The sequence below is a fragment of the Myotis myotis genome, unplaced genomic scaffold (genome assembly GCF_014108235.1).
Source record: "Myotis myotis isolate mMyoMyo1 unplaced genomic scaffold, mMyoMyo1.p scaffold_m19_p_7, whole genome shotgun sequence".
In the NCBI taxonomy this organism is placed as follows: Eukaryota; Metazoa; Chordata; class Mammalia; order Chiroptera; family Vespertilionidae; genus Myotis; species Myotis myotis.
Window position 1 is genome coordinate 37848443 of NW_023416379.1, and position 23482 is coordinate 37871924.

At 42.0% G+C, this 23482-nt stretch overlaps 1 protein-coding gene across 1 annotated transcript in view; it reads right to left on the reverse strand.

Moving 5' to 3' along the window:
• Nucleotides 1-22854, reverse strand: part of LOC118660659 — a 93528-nt gene extending 70674 nt beyond the window's left edge. Inside the window, exons 1-10 of the mRNA XM_036318300.1 lie at nt 22635-22854; nt 20305-20377; nt 19871-19981; nt 18209-18322; nt 17158-17352; nt 15977-16130; nt 14791-14948; nt 13127-13279; nt 11179-11280; nt 8929-9090 (exon numbers count right to left, since the gene is read on the reverse strand). Of these exons, the coding sequence (XP_036174193.1) occupies nt 8929-9090; nt 11179-11280; nt 13127-13279; nt 14791-14948; nt 15977-16130; nt 17158-17352; nt 18209-18322; nt 19871-19981; nt 20305-20377; nt 22635-22771 (1359 nt within the window). The 5' untranslated portion in view covers nt 22772-22854. The remainder of the gene's footprint in view (nt 1-8928; nt 9091-11178; nt 11281-13126; nt 13280-14790; nt 14949-15976; nt 16131-17157; nt 17353-18208; nt 18323-19870; nt 19982-20304; nt 20378-22634) is intronic.
• Between the last annotated feature and the right edge of the window lie 628 nt (nt 22855-23482).

Here is a 23482-nt window from a genome sequence, read left to right on the forward strand (position 1 = left end):
AGTATTTTAATATTATTTAGTCTTTGTTTTACAAAACTATTCACAGCTTTTAAATACCAGCCATCCCTACCCCCCTTTTTCATGTAAACCTTCATGATTATAATGAGTTGATACACTTCTCTAGTAGATGTTTGGAACCTTGAGCCTCTAATCCAGACTTGATCCAGGCTAAGAGACATCAGTGGATTAAACTCCTCCTTCTACTTTTTAGCAAGTGTATGATTTAACCACTTAAAGTCTTCATCCTATTTTTGCATTTGTAAGATGGCATGATAATGGAAAATAAGTTGCTATGAGAAGTAAATGACAGGATGGATAAAAGCTTAGTGCCTGGCACCTTATAGGTGCTCATGGGTTCTCTCCTGCCCATGGGTTCCAGCAGTCAGCCAGCCCTGAAGGATCTATCACAGAATTCATGGTGTACTCTTATTTCTTTTTTTTTTTTAAATAGCAAAGGTGGAAATTTATTGAAGAACAGGTACAGACTCCCATGCGGGGAAGGGGAAAGAATCTCACAGCACAGACTCCCATGCGGAGAGGGGGGAAGAGTCCCTATACACTTATTTCCACATTCCTCTTTCCTGATGTCGAGAAGGATGAGGTCATGCACCCAGAGCCTCTAGGAAAACTGGGAAGAGGGTGATATTGGTGTATGGTCCTGCCCCTGGCCCTCTGAGCAGCCCCTTTCTTAGTGGCCCTCTCTGCTGGTCTCTGGACACAACCCCCATTCCCAGAAGCCATGATCTTTCATAGTGACACCGATCCCCTGGAGAACATTGAGTGGCAATGGCTGAGGTTGGAAGCCCCCACCCACCCCCTGCCCTTTGGGTTACTTACATTTTAATTTTGGGTTCTTAAAATTCCAACAACGGTAGAAACTACTGATTATTCCCCAAGATCCATTGTCCTCTTTTCCCACAGTAATGTAATATCTATCTTGGCACACGGCCACCCAGATAAAGATGACATTTCCAAGCCTCTCTTGCAGCTAGGTGTAGCTGTGTGACTAAGTGCTGACCAATGGAATGAACATGAAAATTCCACATGGCAGCTTCTGGGCATTTCCCTGAAGTGGCAGCTTCCCCACCCCTCGTCTCCATCCTGCTGCTTAGCTGAAGCATTGTCTCAGACCAGGGGTTGATCTTGAGTATGGTACGTGCATTAGTTGGAACTCCTGGATAGAAGGAGCATGGGTCCCTGAGGACCCCACGGAGCAAAGTCATCACACCAGCTCTGTACTGCCTACTCCTGCATGTTAACTTGAGGGAGGGTAAGAAATTTTCATATCCTTTAATCTCCTGTTATTTTGTGTCTAACTATGACCAACAGCCAACCTAATCTTAAATAACACAATCCCAATATTCTAAAGATAAACTACCAGTCTTTATGACAGGCAGTGGGAAGAACATTTTGGACAGGGATATTAGCAAGAGCAGGGGAGAGAGAACGCTGTCTAACCGGGTGCCATTAAATGGCTTCCCACTCTGCCTGTGGGTAGAAGGTCCTGTCTGTTCCGGGTTAGTGTACACGTCAGTGTATTTCTGTGTAAACGTCCCACAACCCTAGGACTGGAAAAGACCTTGGAAGGTGCTGTGGTACACCCCGGTTCCTTAATACAGAAACACAGGATCATTATCCCAAAATAAAGAGAATGTCCGTTGTGTGTTTTTTTAATCTGTAGGAAAGTACATACTCCATGAAGGGAGATGAACTTTGACAGTTGCTATTTGACCCAGAATTTGGGGTGAGAGGCGCTCTAGGGAAGCCCTTTGCCTCCCAGCCTATGGCACTCTGGTGTTGCAGTTCGGCATTGCCCAGTGTGTGCGGCTCCAGAGGGCCCGCTCAGAGCCGCAGCCTTTCTCTGATGGCACTGTGACATTTTCAGCTGTTCCTAAAATTACCCAGAATTATATAGGAAAGAACAGAAAGTGACATAAATTGCAGTGAAAGAACTTGAAGGAAAGACTGAACAAACCACAAAAGTACTGCTGGGCCAGCAGATTGCCAGGAAGAGAGGAAGGGGGCACAACAGGCTAGGGTGAGTAAGGCCAGCATCTTCCAGGAAAACAGAACCAACCACAGCCCACAGAAGGAAACTGCTTAGGAAAGGCCAAAGTCCATGAGTGTATTCCCCTAAGAGAACTGGACCACAGTGCAGATTGGCGGCACGGCTGACCAGAAACAGAACGTCAACACCACCTGTGCTCATCCTGTCTTCCTGGGGAGGTAAATCCTTCGACATCTGCTCGATCTCATAACTGCATGGTTGAGTTCACATATGTTGACAGTTCTGAGATTGCCACTGATTGCAAATCTCATTTTCTTCTGGGAAATTGGCAGTGGTCATGGAGTGGAAGAAATAATAAAGGGAAAGTAATTCTATTCTGTATTCCTCTCCTCAACCTCTCTGCAGCTTACTTGTGTATATCCACAGAATAAAAAGACTAGAAGGACATACACCAACTGTTAACACCGTGGTTATATTTAAGTGATAAAATAATGGGTGATTTTTATTTTCTTTCTTTAACTTTTCTATATTTCACAAATTTACTATGATAAATACATAGCACTATTGTCATTAAGAAATGGGTGTTTGTTTTTAAATGTTCTATTAAATTTGATGAGGGAAACCAGGAAAAGGTTGTTTTGTGTTTCCCTGAACTTCTTGCACATTGGAGTTCCTATAGACAACACCACTTCTGTGAGAGCACATCACTTACCCATGACATCACATTGTCTCTGGAGGTGGAGGGGAGCATAGCAGAGATGGGGAAATGGCTGTCACCACTTCCCTCCTTGGTGTGGCCAGTGAGAAAAAGCAAAAGAAGAGGCAAAGGGTGTAGTATTTTCTGCCACTTCACTGCTCCATAAAGTTAAAGAAAAAGCACCATTTTAAACCATATCTTTAGAAATACAATGGTCAATAGTAGCACTTAACGTTTGTACACTAGATAAAGATTTTAGTAAACTGTGTTTTCTTGGTGAATGACACTGGACACTAGTAACCCGATATAACAGAATTACAGTTCTGGAAGGATTCACACAGAGCTAGCTGGGCCATTTCTTCTGGTCAGGACGATAATTAAATTATTTTACTTACCTTCCCCCTCCCCCCAAGAATATCCAAAAAGTACAGTTCATTTGGACCAGAATTCTCTCTTTCTAGTTACACATTATTTTCAATTCACAATTACAAGTAAACTTGATAGTTTTTTCTTCATCATCCAAACCCAGATCAGATTTTTACGCAAGTCTGGAATTAGAACTGTGATTGAAGAAAAGAGTGGCCAGTCTTGGATGCAAATGGTAAGTAATGGCCAGTTCAAACTATGATAAAAACATTACAAACATTATTAATGTTTAGATAAACATTGCATTAAAATGGACGTGGAAAACAGGTTCCCTCATAAGTTGCTGGTTGGGGAACATGGTATACCACATTGACAGGACCTATAAACATTTTGAATGTGCACATTCTGTGAACCAGAAAATTTATTTCTAAATATTTGTTCTAATAAAACACACATTGCACAAGGAGGCAGGTATAAGAAAGTTTACTAGTAGTAGGCAGGGTTTCTAACAAGGGGGAAAATGGCAACAAGGATTTGTAGGGAGCCAATATGTTATCTGCAGAATACAACAAAATATAATGCAGCATTTAAAGAGAACAGGAGAGACAGGTCTCTAAAACCTATTGTTGGGTGAAAAAGGCAAGTTACAGAAAGAAATCCATAGGGTATGACAGATGGCTAATATAGAAACTGGACTGTGATATATGTATCACAGAGAGAGAAAGAGAAAACATCCATGTGAGAGAGACACATTGACTGGTTACCTCCCACACGCTCCCCTGAGTGAACCTGCAACCCAGGTATGTGCCCTTGACTGGGAATCGAACCCATGACCCTTCAGAGCACAGGCTGATGTTCTACCACTGAGCAACACCAGCCAGGACATACTCTCTCTCTATTTTTTTGTGGGGACATATGTATGAATATAAATGTATTGAAAAGGCTGGGAGCAATAACAATGTTTACCTCTGAGGAAGTGGAATGGGGACCAATATTTGAGTCCCCATTAAAGTTAAAGCATTAACTTTTCAGAGATGTCAATTTTTATATGGAGAAAAATTATTTGACGTTTATTTATTACTTCTGTATTTTAAAATTCATTAAAAAAAACTACTTGAAGAGAAAAATAGTAACTCTACAGTGGATAAAACTGGCAACCACGTGATCAAGATTAACATCCCCAGAGATGTCATGTTGATAGCATCTGCCCCTGATATGATGTGACAAGAAGGGCACTTCACCTCTTGGGGTGTTCTTCCCCCAAACCTATAACCTCGGTGTAACCATGAGAAAAAACATCAGACAAACTCAAATTAGGGAACAATCTACAGGTTGCCTAGCCAGTACTCCTAAAGACCGCGAAGGTCATGATAAACACGGAAAAACTGAGGAACTGGCTCAGACCTGAGGAGGCTGGGGAGATGTGATAATTATGCGCAGTGTGGTACTCTGGATAGGATCCAGGAGCACAAGAAGGACATTGATGGAGAAAACAGTGAATTCCAATAAAAGTCTAGTCTAGTTAACAATAATGCACCAATGTTGGTTCCATAGGTGTGACAAATGTACCATAGTAATATAAGATGTTAATAATAGGAGAAAGGGGGCAAAGGAATACCTGAGAACTCTTTGTACTATCTTTGCAATCTTTGCAACTTTTCTGCAAACCTAAAACTATCCTATATAATAAAAAGGTAATATGTAAATTGACCCTAACAGCAGAAAGACAGGGAATGACTGGTCACTATGACACACACTGACTGCCAGGGGGCAGACGCCCAATGCAGGAGCTGCCCCTTGGTGGTCAGTGCACTCCCACAGGGGGAGGTCTGCTCAGCCACATGCCAGGCTGATGGCTGGCAGCACAGCGGTGGTGGCGGGAGCCTCTCCTGCCTCCTCAGCAGCCCTAAGGATGTCCAACTGCAGCTTAGGCCTGCTCCCCGCTGGCAGGTGGACATCCCCCGAGGGGTCCCAGGCTGCCAGAGGGATGTCTGACTGCCAACTTAGGCCCGATCCCCCGGGGAGTGGGCCTAAGTCAACAGGTGGACATCCCCTGAGGGTTCCCAGACTGCGAGAGGGCACAGGCCGGGCTGAGGGACCCAGCCCCCTCCCGAGTGCACAAATTTTTGTCCATTGGGCCTCTGGTTCTAAAATAAAACATTTATTTTTATTTTTAAAAAATTCCCTAAAGGAAGGTTATTGGTGAACAGTATTCACTGAGAATTGATCAGAAACTGTTCTGAAGTTGCACCACAATTAGTGCTTACCGTCTCCCAAATCGGACACAGAACTGTCAAAATGGACAGTCCTATGGGGTTTGCTTCCCTTCATGCAGCCATCCCTTAAGACAGTTATTTTTCATGAGGGATTGGTTGTCGCTTGCCAACTTCAGAATCAGGATGCTCACCAGCATACAGATGCTAAAATTCATACTTGACTGCTACAGGCTTGCAAAATAGTAACAGAGCTTTAAAATTCATACCCCACTCCTGTGACCCCTCCCAGCGGCCACCTTTTACTTAACCCTCATCTCCTCTGACTAGCATTCACCATTCAGAGTGGCAGCCTGCTACCACTGGTGCTCTCATACTGTGTAGAGTGACTGTACCAAAGAGGAAGAAATACTTGAGGAGGTCACCACGTAACACCCACAGGAAAATGTGAAGCAAAGTGGAAAACTATTGGTTACTGCCTTAGGATTTCCTTCCTTAAACCCCGTGCTATTTTCTTCTTTAAATATATTTTTATTGAGTTCAGAGAGAAAGAGGGAGAGATAAAAACCTCAATGATGAGAGAAAATCATTGATTGGCTGCCTCTTGCACGCCCCCTACTGGGGATCGAGCCCACAACTTGGGCATGTGCCCTTGACAGGAATTGAACCCCGACCTTTTAGTCCCCAGGTCGGCGCTCTCTCCACTGAGCCAAACCGGCCAGGGCGCTGTGCTGTTTTCTGTTCCCTGCTCGGAAAGCCTTTCTGCAGCCCGTTTGCATGGCTAACTCCTTCATTCATCAAATTTCAGCTCAGATGTCCCTGACTCTGAAAGATCTTGGCCCATCTCTCTACCTGTGGGTGCTCCTCTCTGCCCATTGCCCTTCCTCCTGTGGATTTCTTCATGGCACCCACAAGCTAGAGATGCAGATTTTCTTCTTTGTTCACTCATTTATTACGCGTTCCATTTCCAGAGCCCAACACAATTCCTGGCACAGAGGTAGCATTAGGTAATGATCACTGAATGAATGAATGAATGAGAAACGGGGGAAACTTGCACGACACTAGTAAGTACGGTAATTTGTGTGTGTATATTTGCTCCACTTATAGAACCTATAGGTATTCTAAGTCTCTTTAGGGCCTAGTTACCATGAACCAGCTTGAAAATACAGCACTCACATTTTTTTCCCTTTGATCAATTCCAAGAGCAACATTTACAAGTCAGAAAATAGCCAGGGGAAGTGGTTTTCTTTCTTTCTCCTTTTTAAACATTTGGACAACTGCATTCAAAACAGATCTGATGAAAGCACAGACTGCCTTTTATTAGTGCCCCGACTTTCCATCTCCCTGCAAAGGGAGGGAAACAGTAGCAGAGAATAAGAAGTTCTCGCCACTGTGTGGCTGGGCTCCTCACACTGTTGCTCTAACTTAGTGCTTTCTGCCTCTCAATGTTTACCTGAGCCATCACTTCCTGCTCTCACTATGCACCTTCTGCTTTTCACTGACACAGTGACCCCACAGAGGAAACCGCCTTCGTCCCCGGAGTCCCCCTGGGCACTGCCGCAACTCTGTCCGACCACAGCCTGGGCCTCAGCACTTCCCCGTGATTTCAAACATGAAGCTCTTCATCTCTGACTCCATCTCCCATTGCCTCCCACCTCTCCCTCACATTCACCTCCCTTCACCCTCATTTAGCCACCAGGAGTTTAATTCTCCCTGTCATCTCAGCCAAGGAGGAAAACAGATGTGTGATGAAGAAGCTCAGGTGTGAATACCAGAGCTTCCCAGATAAAGGAAGATTACATCGGCATCCAGAAACCGTCTGTCCAGGATGCCAGGGGCAGAGGTCTTATTCAGAGATACCTGGGCTGAGTCTGCTTTTTCCCTTTACCCCCCCCCCCCCCATCCCCTACTCCCAACCCTCTTCCCCTTCAGTTTGGTTCAAGAAGTAGAAGAGCCAGATGTTTTTAAGTGTCTCCTTATTAGTACAAGGTCTTCCTGAATGGTGACATACACCTGATCGTGACATGACAATAGGATAGGGAGAATCTGGCTGTTTTCTCAACTCCGGCTAGCTGAGGAAAGAGAGTCACTGATGGGTGCACGCACTATCAGGGAATCCAGGGGCCAGGGAGAGCCGTGGTGTGATATGCAGCATTTGGTCCTGATCTGTGTGGCTGTTTTTTCATTCGATTTTCTAGATCCTTGTCTAAACAGATTAAACAGTTATAGAAGTTGTGTGTGTGTGTGTGTGTGTGTGTGTGTGTGTGTGTGTGTGTGTGTGTATACCTCTGTGTCTGCTTCCAGACAATCTGTAACTCATTAAACCCATTTCAGGTTTCTCTTTCTCTCACAAACAGCCTGGGATGGTGGGAATCATGACAGTGCTTCTCTTTCTAGAATTCTACTAAACTTCTCTGTGCTTCCGACTTTATGTATCATTTTTATTCACTCTACAGTTGTCTTCAGGGGCAAAAGTAATAGAATTATTACTCAGAGTGGGCTCAAATGCAAATTCATGCCCCCTTATGTCAACTGGGCCTTCTTAGCTACATGGTCATCCTTAGGCGTTCCTCTCTTTGGTGATTTTCCCACATTGATACCTGCTCACACACCACGCTCACCTTCCAACTCACTAACCCGAACATCTTCCTCTTCCTCTCCCTCTTGCTCTCCAAGGCAGCAGGTCATCCACAAGCTCCTGCATCATATCTTTTAGCACCGGAAAATTCTCCGTGCCTCATTCACCTCAAGGGAAGTGATGCCATTCTCCCTTTCTCAAAATTACTCCTCCACCTGGTTTTTTCACCCCATTCCACCCCTCTTTCCCCAGGATCATCTGTGTCTCAAATTTACTCTTTCATATCTTCCATCTCTTCTTCTCCACTGCTCCTTCCCTTCAGAGTATAAATAAACACACTGAGTTTTCTCATCTTAAGTAAGCAAATGAAACAAAACTCTTCTCTTATAGAGCAACAAACAATAGCAGATTATAGCTTCGAATGCTATTGTACAATTGTAAAGACAAATATCCACTAGGTTTGAGTAGAAACTCCCGTTCCTTGCCAAACTTCATGCCTATCCCATGTAGTAGCTACCTAACTAGTTCCCTGCCTTCAATTTCTCCGTCTGTCAACCCAATTAACACCTGGCTGCCGTGTTAATCTTCCTAAAAAAATATAGCGTTGCATATAATATTTGCCTTCCAGGATGAAGCACACATTCTTTATGGAACTTACATGCATCTACTACAACCTGCCCTCTCCTCACCACTAAAAAACGTCTCTTCACTCTATTTCCACATGGTCTTCCACTCCACCAAATTTGAACACTCCACATAGTCTCTCTTCCGCATTGTTGTTCATACTTCCCTCCTGGAATGTGCTCCTACTTCCCTCTCCACCACCCCTTCCCTTAACCCTACGCTTTCTTCAAGCCCAACTAAACACCAAGTGAGTGGGACGGTTGATAAATATTGTGAGTGTTTAGACAGAAAGTGGTCCTCTTGGGGCTGGTTCTATTGAGAAAAACCTTTTGAAGGAGGAGGAAACTGAGGGTTTGAAAAACTACCAAAGTAAATTTATAAGGTCTACACATAGGTGGTGAGTTGAACAGAAAGGTATATTTGATATTTCCCCCTGTGGTACCTGGTAGAGGTTGGTGTTACTATAAATATTCTCCCAGATTCGGTCATAGTTGCACTGATGCAAACCCTGGGAAGCCACAGAAGTGGGATGAGATGGAGCCAGCCGGACTGTCTTTGCAGCGTGATCTTGGAGCACTTGCATTACTCGCTCAGGGCTGGAAATCTTGAGTGGAACACAGAGGAGAAGGAGTGGTTGGGAGAAGGGTTATTCCCTTCTTCTCACAAGAATTTGGTCGTGTAAACATGAATAAGAAAGAAGCCCCAGGTGAGACTTTATTCAGTTTTAAAAAATCATGATTCCCTTAGGTATATTCATCCATTCAGCACTGTAAGTATTCAAATACACATAAGAGCACATTTAAAGTTCTGTTACAACTCCCTAAGTACAAGTGTTGTGGCACCAATGAAACACCTATCCATTTGGGGTACAAACTGTCTGCAGTTAGAAAGTTGCCAGGAGATGGATGAGGAGGAAGCAGCTGGGTAGTATGAGGAAAGCACAGGCTTTGTAAGGACACGGACCTGGGCTTGCATCCCTGCTGGAATCCTGTCTTTTTAACACAAAGCAGGACAAGTCAACCTAACAAGGTCACTAATGATGTCTCTCCCAGGATCGCTGCAAAAATGCCTGGCATGTAGCAGGTGCTGAATAAATGTCCGTTCTCCTCTTCTGAAGGTAAAAAAATGGAATGATAATTCCAGAGCTAAACTTCTACTTCAGTGATTCACATGTTACCATATTTTAATCATTTTAATATCACTAAACCTCAGAGATCATTTAGGCCGATCCCTATCAAAATCTCAATGGCTTTTTTTTTTTTTTTTAGAATAGAAAAATTTATCCTCAAATTCATATGGAATCTCAAAGGACCCCAAATAGCCAAAATAATTTTGAAAAAAAAAATGGTCACATGTCGCATGTCCAGGTTGCGGGCTTGATCCCCATTGTGGGTGTGCAGGAGGCAGTCAATCAATGATTCTCTCTCATCATTGATGTTTCTATCTCTCTCCCTCTCTGAAATCAATAAAAATATATTTTAAAAAAATTTAAAAAATAAAAGAAGAGCATTCTGACATATTCAACAACCTGGATAAACCTTGAGGACACTATGGTGGGTAAAACAAACTAGTCAATAAACAAAAAGACAAATATTATGATCCCACTAATATGTGGTACCTGGAGTAGTCCAACTCATAGAGACAGAAAGTAGAATGGTGGTTGCTGGGACTTGGGGGAGGGAGGGAGGAATTGTCTAATGGGTATATAGTTTCAGCTTTGCCAGATGAAAAGAGTTCTGGAGATGGATGGTGGTGATGGTTGCACAACAATATGGATGTACTTTATACCACTGAACTGTACACTTAAAAAGCGTTAAAATGGTAAATTTAATGTTGTGTGTATTTTACCACAATTTAAGAAAAAAGGAAAAAATTAATATAAAGACAGGCCATGTACCCTTCACTTCGTTTCCCTCAATGTTAACATCTTGCAAAACTACAGTACTGTACAGTATCACAACCTTGATATTGACATTGATACAATCAAAATATAGAGCAGACCCATCACCACAAGAATCTCCCCTGTTACTCTTTTGAAGTTACCCTCCTTTCCCTTCCCCACCATCTCTCCTTAACCTGTAGAATTCATGAATCTGTTCTCCATTTCTATAGTTTTGTCATTCCAAGGGTGTTGTGTAAATGAACTCATACAGTCTTTATAGGATTATCGTTCTTTAGCCATTCATCCATGTTCTTGGGCACATCACTAGTTTGTTCCTTTTTATAACTGATGGCTATACTAGAGTTAGCTTAATAGGAGGTACAGATTTTCAGTTTTACAAAATAAAAAATTCTGCAGATGTTTTGCAACAATGTGAGTATACTGAATACTACTGAATGGTTAAGACGATAAATTTTATGTTAAGTGTTTTTTACACAATAAAAATGAGATAATTTAGTCTAATCATTTTGTTTCACAGATGAAGAAACTAAAACTTGAGGAGGTTATATGACTAGACCAACATCACTCAGAATCTAAAGTTGGACTATAATCCAACTCTTTTGACAATCGTTACTCTCTACTGAAAGCTAACAGGATCAGAAAAGTTTGGTAATTAGATTAGAAAGTCCCAACCAAAGCCTTCACAGTAAATTCATGGCTAGCATTTTTAAAAGGGAAAGAAAATTCCATTTTTCTGAGAACAATTTTAGTAAGAATTTTATCTATAAGGGAACATGGTTATTTTCTTACCTTCAAAAACTTCGCTTGGAGTTGCATTAATATATCTATTCTTCTCTGTTCTTTTAGCTTGGTCAAAAGCTTCTTTTGCCAAGGATCACATTTTGGCTTAATCTAGTGGATAAACATGTTCACATAAAGTTACAACATAACACAATGGTTCTCTACAAAAGTTGCTAGCAAAGAGATTCAAGGACTTTCTGAGAAGGAATCTGGCCTCAGCGCTAGAAAGTTGACTAGAGCATGTGAAGTCTTGGAAAGGGTCTGTGTGGGTTCACAATACTGTGGAGGAAGACAGCTGGTGCCTGTCTGTGAGATGCAGTAGCTTCATCTGGGATGACAGAGCACCATCCATGAACAGAAGGGACCCTGAGTCCCTCAGTGTTAGTCATTTTACTTGATTTATGGGGCAAGTGAAGTTCACTCACGAAGACTCCTTGTGATGCCACATGTAAAAACTTCAACTTTCATATTAACGAGCTATATTTCAAAAATTAGTTCTATGGCTAAATAAGTAAATCAATATGTGGATAACTCTCTAAATATATGTCTAGTTCTAAGCTCCTCCAGGCGGTTATATCCAACTTTCTCCTTGACACCTACACTTAGTTGGCCTGTGTAACAATCTAAAACAAAAGGTATGGCTTCCCCTACACCAACCACTTATTTGCTCAAGCCCCAGACTAAGGAGTAATGATTTCTCCCCTTTTCTCCCATCAGTTTTTATCGCTTAAGACTTTTCCTTCCTTCATAATACAGGAATACATAATATAAGAATACATAATACATGAGTGCATAATCCATGAATAATGAAGTTCAACTCCTCATTATTCATGGACTTCATGTTTGCAAACTTGCCTACTCACTACATTTTATTTGTAACCCCAAAATTAATGCCAGCAGAGCTTTCCTGCACCTTCATGGACGTGCACGGAAAGGTGAACATTTGAGTTGCCCAACTCCACATTTCCAGCTGAGGTCAAACAAGGCAACATTCTGCCTTCTTATTTCAGGCCTTAGACTATAAGTAAGTGTCTTTTTGTGGTCTATGTAGTGGCCTGTTTTTATACTTTTGTGCTTTCTGTTGGTGATTGCACTGTTTAAAATGGCCCCCAAGCATAGTACGGACGCTCTGCCCAGTGTTCTTAGGTATAGGAGGCAGTGATGTGTCTTACCGAAGAAACATGAGCTTTGGTAAGCTTCGTTCAGGTGTGAGTTATAGTGTTGCTGGCCATGAGTTCAATGTTGATGAATCAACAACACATATTAAATAGTGTCTTTAAACAGAAACGCACATAAAATAAGGTTATGTCTTGATCAGTTGATGAACCTAACCCTGTATTTTTCCTATGAGTAATAGTTCAGTTTTAATTCCATAACATTTGTGGCAACTTTATGGAACATAATTACCAAATGACAAGAATGGACTGTACTTATCATTACCTAAAATCATTTCAGTTAATCTGCTAACTTGTTTATTGTTTGTGAATTGTGTATCTCCAGCAGCCAGGCCCATGCCTGACACACAGCATGTAGTCAGTCAATAGTTTTGGCTGAAAAAGCTGGATTTACACAAATTAATTATACCCTCAAGTGTTATTCTTTGTTGTTGCCAATTAGGCAAGATGACTAACAACAAGATGTGAGGGTATCCAACAGAGAGGTACAGTAGGGGGAATTCCAGAGAAGGCAGAGCAGAGGGGCTAGCTTCAACCTAGACCCGAGGCAGGAGGGAACAGGGGGATCCGGCACACAAGACCAGATTCTCTGAGCTGCCTCTTCTGAGGAGATGAAGGCACTGACCCTATGTCCTAGGGGACAATTTTCTGAGGGAATGAGGAGAGGGGACAACACGGACCTGATGACCAGGTGCTACCAGGTTGGCTGGCCTGCTTGGAGGGGACTTTGCAACACTGTTGACCTACTGACAGGCAGGTCACCATCGCCAAGGTCTACTTACCTTTATAAAGGAAATCCAGTTGGCTCTCTTTTTCAAGGCCATCCCAGGTCCTGCCAAGCCCAATTTCTCCACTTTAGCTTTCCCAATATCATAGTCAGGAAACGTTTGCATTCTCTGTTGCTCTTTGAAGATGCTTTGAAATTTTTGGGAAACCTAAACAGAATTAAGGAGAGAGTAGAAACCAGGGGGAGGGGACAGGGAGGGGAGGAGGGGAGAAAGAGTGTTAGATTGAAGGTAATTTCAAAAACAGCTACTGTCTTTGAAACTAATTGATAAAACGTGACTCTTATGACAATAACAGGACCTTAAACGTATATATCTGTGAGACACATGTATTCAGTCAACTCATTACTATAATTGTGTGTGTGTTTTCGTTGTTCTGAACATCTGTTCCAAAGATTGAGAATCATGTAATGTGTTTCTTTGTATGTATGTTGAGTCAGACCCTAAAAGAGGTCTAGATTTGGAAATGTATTCACTATTTCTGACCACCTGGCAAACTAGAAAATCTCAGGGCTAGCCTGAGCCTGACCAGGATGCTGACCAGGATGCTGCTAAAGAAAAGGGTCCAGATACTAGGACCTGTTAAAACTTTTAAAGGTACCTCAGCCAACCCCTGCACATCTCACTTCCAGACTGAGGCTGTGACATAACTTCCCCCTGCCAAAATGCCAGTACTTCTTCCTCCCTTCTCCAGGGTGGGCCAGGGCCCACCAAGCTGTGGTGGTGCCTTCATCATTGCACTGGCCACACTGCATTATGATTTCCTCACTACAAGATAAGCTTCTCGAATCTCAAGAACCTACTGTATGGTGATGGTTGTACAACAGTGTAAATGTACTTAATGTCACTGAACTATACACTCAGAAATGGTTAAAATCCTATGTGATGTATATTTTATTACCCCCCCCCCACACACACACACACAAACACACACAGAATCTACCACGGTGCTGGCACATAGTAGGGCCTCCATAAAGGTATAGGAATAACAGAGCAAGTTCAATGAGTCACAGAGTTAAAGATTCCTCTAGTTAATGCTGATGCCTCCCAGGCTGTGCTGTCCAATACGCTGTTCAACATTTAAATGTGAATTCATTAAAATTAAATAAAATCTAAAATGTAGTTCCTCATGTATGCTACCCACATTGCAAGTACTCAGTGGCCGCATGTGACTAGTGGTTAACATACTCAAAAGACCAGATATCGGTCTTATCTTTCAGTGCAGGAAGTTCAATGAGACGGTGCTAGACTAGGGCTGGGGTGCAAACCTTTTCTTTTTATTGAATATAAAGCATTTTGCCAAGAGGAAAGTTACTACAACACATTCTGAGAATTGCAGGCTTTTAGACACTAGACAACTCCACCATGCAAATTTGCCAAATCTTGGCTACATTTATATCATCTACTATGGACTAGAACCTACCTTTTATTTTAAATCTTGCAGAACAATAAATCCTACAAACCGTCTGGCTTGGAGAGTCAAGGGTGCCATTACTCTTATTGAGAGGAAGTTAAACTGCTAATCTAAATCTCACCTATTACTCTTATATTTTATCACTCTAAAAACAATTGTGGCAGCATAAATATCCAACTTGTGGCAAATACGAGTGTTGCCTTTCACGAATACCTATATTCAAATTAAGAAAGAGTCCATCAGGTACCAAGGAAAACAGTTCTATCTCCTTAGCAGCATCCCTCAGCTCCTCTACGTCATAGGGGATATTGAAATGAGAGAGCAGGAGCCTCAGCTGAGGTTTCAGTTCTTCTGTTTCTGTTGTGTGTTGGGGCAGGACAAACGCAGCTTCGGTTCTCATTGGCCCTGAAAAAATCCAAAATCAATAATAGTAAGACCAATGAACACCAGACAGGAAGACAAGTGGAAGGGTCCTTTGAGGTAGCTGGAGACAGGGCCTCCTCTGCGGTGGGAAGGGCCATTCTGCTCCTTGGCCTTCTCTGCCACAATTTACAGAGTGCACCCCACTGAGCCAGGGCTATTTGGCAAACGCCTGGTTCTGGCTTTCTAGATGAGCTAGCCAGGCTCCTCCTCCCCTCTCACAGCCTGCAAGAGAGACAGAACAGAGCCTCTGGGGAATGACTAAGTGGGAGCAGAACTACCTATGGTCCTTCATGGGAAACGAAGAGCACGATTTCTGAATTAACCAAAAAATTAGAAGAAGGTGAGAGTCTTCACCTCCTTTTGCCTGCTCACCCCTACTCATCTCGACAAGTACCCAGTTTGGACTCTCCTCCTTTGAGACACCATCTCTGATTCCCCACTGGGTTAGCTGCCTCTCTGGATGCACCAGGCCTATACCCTAAAGCAAACACATCACTCAGAGAATCCTCATCAGGTTTCATAGCCATCTGTAACACAAGGCGAAGGCAGGAAGACTACTGATTCAAATAAGGAAAGTCTTTTAAAATCATGTAACCTTAAAAATGAAAGAAATCTTAAAGTGCACGTAATATGAAAGGTTTATTTTGGAGATGAGTAATTTGAGGGCAAAGGAGAGGAAATGACCTAAACTTGCAGGCCCACCGTGAGGCCACAGGAGAAACAGGTCTACAGCTCAGCACTCCTGACTTCAAGTTCATAGCTTTTTTTCTCCCCCTCTCTTATTTGCTAGTTATAAAGATGGAGATAATAATGTCTAAGGAAAGTGTTTGTTATTTTTTTCCACCAGAAATGATCAAGTTAACACTTATTTATTAAGATGATAGAACTTTTTGGTATATAGAACAATTTCAAGTGAGATCATGTGACACAACAGCACCTGAACAGCACATGTGGAAAATCACAACCTCCTTCCTCCACATTACTCTCAGGAAAGAAGACTAATTTCTTACCTGAAACGCTGGTGTCCATAGGGCCTGGAGATGCAGACCCCTGGGTGTCAGGATTGGTGTCATTGGCGTGGGCCTTTTCATTTTCCTGACCAACCTCGGAGACTTCGTCAACAGCCACACTCAGCACGTTGGAGACAGGCACATACTGGAGGGCCTGCAGAAGGGCACAACCAAGAGACTGCACGTCAACTCCGTTCTCACGGAAGCTCCCAGATTTTGGTTCAGCAGCAGCATTTTGCTTTGACAGAGGACAGGGAGGTGGAGGGGGGCCTCAGTAACCTGCCCAATCATGAGAAGCAAAATCTGGAGCTGGGAGGCCCAGTGCTATCACCAGCTCTGAATGACCTTAACCTGTAGGCAGGTCTACATTGACCAAGCACCCATAACGGACAAGGTACTCTGTGAGGTGGTAGGGACACAAAAATGAACATGGCATGGGCTAACCTCAAAGAGCTCACACTCTAGTGGGGGACCCAGACTTATGAGCGGATCGTTATTATCCCATGTGACTGGGGAGAGATAATTCAGAGGTAGACCCCCACAGTGACTGATTGGGAAGGAATAATGTCCAAGTGATGGTCAGGTTTCTGGTTTGGGTAACTCTGTGGTTGGTGGTATCACTGAGATAAGGTGTAGAGGAATAGGAAAAGATTTAGGTGGTGTGATCATGTCACTCCTTTTTGATGCCTCTACCCTGGACTAGGGACTCTCTTCTGTGACTCTCTTTACCTTGCACTTATACTTATTCTACTTTTCAAATCACATTGTATTTCAGTTGGCTATTCACTTGTCTATTTTACTAACATCCAAGGGCCCAATTCCTTTTCAGCAAAGACTATTATCTTCTCTACTTGGTCCACGACATGTACCTGGCATATATTAGGCCCTCATTAGATATTGCTGAATAAAAAGTAGGTCTACATTGAAGAGCATAAATACTAAACAAGATGATGAAAACAAGAACTTACAGAGTGAATATGAGATAGTACAACAGAGACAAAGCTAAATTAGTGGTTCCAAAAGAAAAAGATTTCAAAGAAAAGAGCTAGTGATCCATTATTTTCCTGTCATTTGTGGAATACAAAAATTGAAAATCCAAAGTTAGGTGACAGGTGTGACCAAACACTGTGCTGGCCATCCTGGGAGGGCACTGCATTACCACATAACTATGCTTTACGTACCTGCACGTAGTGGTGAATAGTCTGGAGTGAGTGCAGGTGACACACTAACCACTTTGTGTAGACAGTCAGGTCTTCCTGTGTTACTAAGTTCGGAGGATTGTTTTTTCCCATAAGAAAGTTTTCTCGCGCAACAGACAATCTATCAGCTCTCTGAAGGGCATCACTGTGCTCCTGCATAATGTAGGCAACTTGTTTCTGTTTAAGAGAAATGCAAAGACAGACCTTGGTTATTTGCAAGCTCATTCTCTGGTGTCATTTGCTTCTGAGCATACAGTAATACAGTTTGGAGGCCAAATAGGGGCTCTTGGAATATCAAAATTCTTTAATATTCTGAATTTGAATGACAAGGGTAGTGGTCACATTCGCAGGACTTTGAAGGAGGGAGACTCCAGTAAACAGTCAGTGCAGAAGGATGCTTGGTAACTGGAGTTGGCTTTTTAGCCTTTTTCCTATAGTAGGGGAGGATAAGTCTATGAAGAAAAATTCATTTTCTATTATATAAAGTTCCTTCAAATCGTATTTGTAAAAATAGGAACCATTATCATCTGCCATAAGCAGAACAGGTATCCATTAGTTCCTTTCCCATCTTTAGCCATGGCTTTTAAAAAAAAAAATTGACAACTTACACTGTTGGTGCGAATATAAATTGGTACAGCTATTATGGAAAACAGTATGGAGATTCCTCAAAAAAATAAAAATATATGGGTACATATCTGAAGAAAACAAAATCAGTATCTCAAAGATATTATTCAACCATGAAAAAGGAAATCCTAATATTTGCAACAACAGAGAAAAACAAATACTGTATTATCGCACTTATGTGTGCAATCTAAACAAAAAAAAGTTGAACTCATAGAAGCAGAGTAGAACAGTGGCTACTGGGGATGAAGGGGGGAATGGGGAGATGTTGGGCAGAGGGTACAAATCTGCAGTTATATAGATGAGTAAGTCTAAGGCATGATGGCTATACTAGTACTTAATGATAATGCATTGACAAGCCATTTTGTTTCATATGAAATAAGCCCACAGGTTCTATTCATGGACTTCCTACCTTGTAAAGAGGGTAAAGTTGCTCCATGATCTTACTGTGCTGACAAAATCTCTTCCACCTAAGCATGTGTAAATATTTACTCAGGGCCAGCTGGGTAATTCTCTCTGTATAATGCTTGAACAACAGCAACAAAAATTAACACAGAATACAATTATAATAGGAAGACTGAATTAAGTCTTGAGAATACTCACATAAGAAAATCGGTCTCAGGTTATTTTGGAAAGATAGATTTTTCTACGTGCAGATCATAAAATTTAAAAACCTAGCTCAAGATACCTTTCATATTTAAATACAGCAAATAGGCATGTCTCAATTTACATGACCTGTTGCCAACCCAACAGATTATAGTTTCATTATCAGTTCATGAACAATTTTAGCAATAACATAAAAGCCTGTAAATTTGCCTAAAGCTGAACTCAAAATGTCTTAAAAACAAAAGTTATGTGTGTAAAATACAAAGCATATTACAGGTAAAATTATAGCTTTTAACCTTACACCCGAAATTTTATTTATACTTAAAAGTAGTTAAATGAGCCAACTCTTTTTTTTAAATGTTTATTTCTAAGAATAAAAATAATACTGGCTATGATGGAATCAGCAGGACAGACATACCCTTTCATCATAAACAACTAGAAAATAGGATAAATACACAAGGCAACTGCTTTCTGATGTGGGACAACAAGCAATGCAGGACTGCGGTTCTTGAGGGAAACAAATGAGAAAAGCCCTACGGTAACCTTGGATTTCTGCTTGAGAGGGAAAAGGAATTCTAAGCATAGCATGATGGTTTCTTTGAGTTAAGAAGAGAGAAATGAAAGCTTGGGAAGTTGAGTCAGCTAAAATTTGCAGGGGAGAGTACTGGGGAAGAGGAAGTTAGGCAGAGAAAAGGTTCCAGAAATCTGCGTAGAGATCTCTTTCAGTTTTCTGCTATTAAGCCATGGATACAAAGGAAGAAAGAACTCTAAAAACAATACATTCTTATTTTAGAAAATGTATAAAAGTAAAATGAGGGAATTCATTATCCTGCCATCCAAAGAAGTGATTGCTAACATTTTGGTCTATGTCCTTTAAGTGACTTATCTATACATTGCATGGCCATTATTATCACACACACACACACACACACACATGCACACACACAGAGACACGCACTTTTATTAACTAATATTACATAATACCATAAATATTCCTTATGCAAAAGATGTTTGGTGGGAGAACAATATTCTATCAAATAGCACACTGCTTTTCTTAACTTTTTCTGCTAGTATTAGACATGTGGGCATTTCCCTACTTTTATTAGTATAATGTTACAAAAATAATCTTCATGGAAAATGGTTTAGCCCCATAATGTGAGTTATCTTCCTAAAGCAGAGTTCCGGAAATATCTCCCCTAGGTCAGCTAACAGCCTGCTGAGGACTGAAACTGTCTTAGTCAATGTATTGCCTCATAAAACCAGCCCAGGGAAACAGTTGTTCAGTGACTAAACTTAACTACAGCATGGCTCTCTAACAAAGAGGAGCGTTTACACTAACCAAGTTCTGCAAACCACACATGCAGAGAAAATTCTACCCTGGCCGGAGGATACACCAGAAAGCCAGCTGTGTTCACACATTTCTACTAAATTCCAGATCTCCTTTTCAAATTGCACACTGGACTCTTACCTGCAAGAGAAGCAAAGGTAAATTTTCTGGAGAGTACTCTCTTCTTAGGCAGGTCTCTAGCTCCCTCTGCAGGACATCTGCTTGAATAACAAGAGGCTTTGCCTCAGCCACCTGAAACCAGGGCAACAGAGCAGACAAAGGGAAATAAGAAAACAAAACTATCAGTTTTTACACAACACATTATGCTGTTATACCTAAGTTTTTAAATAACAAACTTTAACATCACAAATCAAGGAACCATCACAAAAATCAGGTAACCCTCAAAGCAGTCGTGGCCGGATCTGATGCAACAGTGAGCTGAGTGTTAGGCTGCTTTGCCCTCTGTCAGTAACATCAGCTCTTTGTTTGCAAAAATAAACTTTTTCTGAAAAGAGTTTCCAACAAGTTAGGAAAATCTAACCTATCGTATTGAAACAGCCCACTCTCCTACTCACCTGCACAGTTTTCTTTAGGGCCAGTTCTCGTTCTCTTCTATAGTAAGAAATGTCCTTTGGCATTTGAACAGAGCTGCAGAAAGATTCCATAATAGAAGCCATAATTACAGAAGCTGTAATAGGTCAGGTTATAGGCCCTGAGTGATCTGTAACTTCTCACAGCTCTTTTAAATAAATATATCATATCATACTGGATTGTCGGGCCAAGTAAAAGCCACATGCTTCTGTCTTAGTCAGAATCTCTCTGGTATATACCTCAGGCACTAAACCTTTCCCCAGGCCAGCTTTTCTCTCCTTCTTCCCACACAAACAGTCTTTCCTTCGACCCCTATTTCCAAGTCCAGATGCAGAGACAGGCACAGTGGTGGGGTCTTATTTCTCCCGCCTGAATTTCTTCCAGTAACTTAATCTCTAACAACTACACTGCTTCTCAGACCTATATCTCACCCCTAGTTGACAGATCAAACCAGTATCTTATAATTTAAACAACATGTTCTTAATTTTAGGTTTTTGCTCAAATATCTGGAAGTGAAAATGGCCCTTAGGTATCAAACATGAAATACTTTGGAAAATATTTTAACCAAACTTACTGCCTCAGGAAAATTCTTTATCCCTAGGGAAAACTTAGCTGATTTGCCTGCTTCAGCAGCCTTGGGGACTGAGGCAAGCCACTGGGGGGTGGAGGGTGGTCAGTGAGAGGGGCGCCTGGGTCAGGAAGAGAGGAGCTCTCCCCATCTGGTGTAAGATATGCCCAAGGCTTGGCAGCTTAGGGAACATCAGGGGACAGCAACCCTGGTGCATTATCACTTTCTTGGGATGGGGACTTTGCAAACATTGGCAAGGGAGCCACAGCAGGTAGTTCTAGAGCACGCGTGAGAAATTGCCTCGAGACCTGAGGGGCATTGTAGGCAGTGGTATTTAGGTTAATGTTTATATGCTCTATTGGTCCCCATGGAAACATTTTAAACAGCGGTTCTCAACCCGTGGGTCGCGACCCCTTTGGTGGTCGAACGACCTTTTCACGGGGTAGCCTAAGACCATCCTGCATATCAGATATTTACATTACGACTCATAACAGTAGCAACATTACAGTTATGAAGTAGCAACGAAGATAATTTTATGCTTGGGTCACAACATGAGAAACTGTATTTAAAGGGCCAGAAGGTTGAGAACCACGGCTAGAACCTAGCATGACACCTGGCAAACAAAAGGTGCTCAATTAGTATTTGTTGGATGAACAGTTAGATTCTTCCAGGCACGGTGCTTGGTGGTTGGGGGAGCAGAGAAATACTGATATTCAGAGACTTCCCACTATTCTGTCCTAAAAAGACTTCAGGAAGCCTTTCTCATCACAGTGTACATCAAGGATCCACTTGCTTGGAGACATTTAAATTGTAGCAATATCAACACCTGATCTTTGCATGGTGTTTTCTCATTTTCAAAGTGCTTTACCATGCATTATCTCAGCTGATTTTTATAAGGTAGACAAAGTACATGTTTTTAACTTTGTTTTTCAAATAAATAAACTAACGTTGAGAGAAATGATGGCTTCCATGGTTCCCTTAACTTTCCACTTCATCACACAATCCTTGATCTGCTTCACACATCAAGGGCTTTAACTACCAAAGTACGAAACACACTAGATACTGGTTCTTCAGAATCATCTCTGGAATGAGATAATAATACACCTGCTTACTGCTGCCTCTCCTGACCTCCCCCCGCCGCCAACCTTCATCATCCACATTGTGTTTACTCAGCTACTCAGCCTAACAGAATCCTTATAATTGTTCCTCTTGATCAACTGTGGAAGTCACAAAAATAGAGGGATATGAAAGTCCTGGGCCCATGAGACTTGCCACTTAGGGGCTGATCTGGCTACCCTGTTTCTGTAAAAGGATTAAATTGCTATTGTTGGCAGCATTCACCTATAGAATAGTTCCTAACAGATCATCATTTTGCAGAATGCACTACCAAATACCTAGCATTATTTCAGTTTTGAAATTCCTCATCAAAACCAAGGTCAAACTTGATTAAAATATTATTGGGGAAAAATGAGATCTCTTTTCATTGAGTGTAATTGATATAAAAGCTTCTGGGACTTTAAGACAATGGCATCTGTGAAACGTAGGAGCCCTTTCCGGTTTTCTTTGGTAGGACATTGCCTCTAAAAACCTTGCCAATCCTAGTATACAGGAAAACCTTAAGGACAGCAGTCAAGTCTGAGCTTGGGATAATGCCAATTGTCCAAGTAAAAGGGGCTGATGGAGATTATGGGGTGATAGTGGGGGTTAAATCCCTAAAGACCATGCTTTTGTGGCACCCCTATTCACCTGTAAGCTCGACGAGCTGTTCCCAGAAGAGGCCCCTGTTCTTCTATCTCAGACTTCAGTTCAGTCAATCGCACAGCCAGTTCTTTCTCCAACATCTGGATCCTTTCGGTGGAAGCGACCTTGTAAATGTCATCCATGGTGCGTGCCTACTGTTTTCCTGTATCCCTGAAAGAGAAGAGCGCACAGCTCTGGCTGGCGCCCTCCCTGACCATTACCCAGTGTGTGGGACTGTGCCTATCCCTGTTCAAGAAATCATGTCCACTTTGTGGGAACGCATGCTTTCGCAGTTTGAAAAAACAGCTGTCAGTTATGGCGAAGTTACTGTGAAGTCAGCAGCAGGGGAATGTAGGTTAGAGTCTCCACTGACCGTGGCTTTGGTCAGCCAGTTTCCTTCAGAAACCTCTCTGCTCCAGCTGTCACTGTGGAGGTTTAGTAAATGAAAATGCATCCCCTGGTCCGACCCCTGTCGTCTTCAGAAAGGCTGTGGGGATTGCACACTAAGTGATCTGAATGGTGCTTATTTCTGACTTCTAATATCACCTCAACTGGAACAAAATGTAGGTGTGTACAGGATTCCTCTGCATGCCTAGAGCTGTTCTCCAGAAGTCTTTTTTGAGCATCTAACCAGGGAGGATATACTGAGATGGAGAACTATCTAACATAATCATGATCCAGGCACTTTACGGTTTGGAAGAAAATCAAACTTATGCATTTGAATGTGATTTCTTAATTATGAATGCTTACATTGTTCCTATGCTTTTACCATTAAGTAAAATAGTTGGGAACCCCCTACCCCACTCAGTTCACAGCCTGTCAAACTCAACACAATTGCTTACTAAGTACTTAGT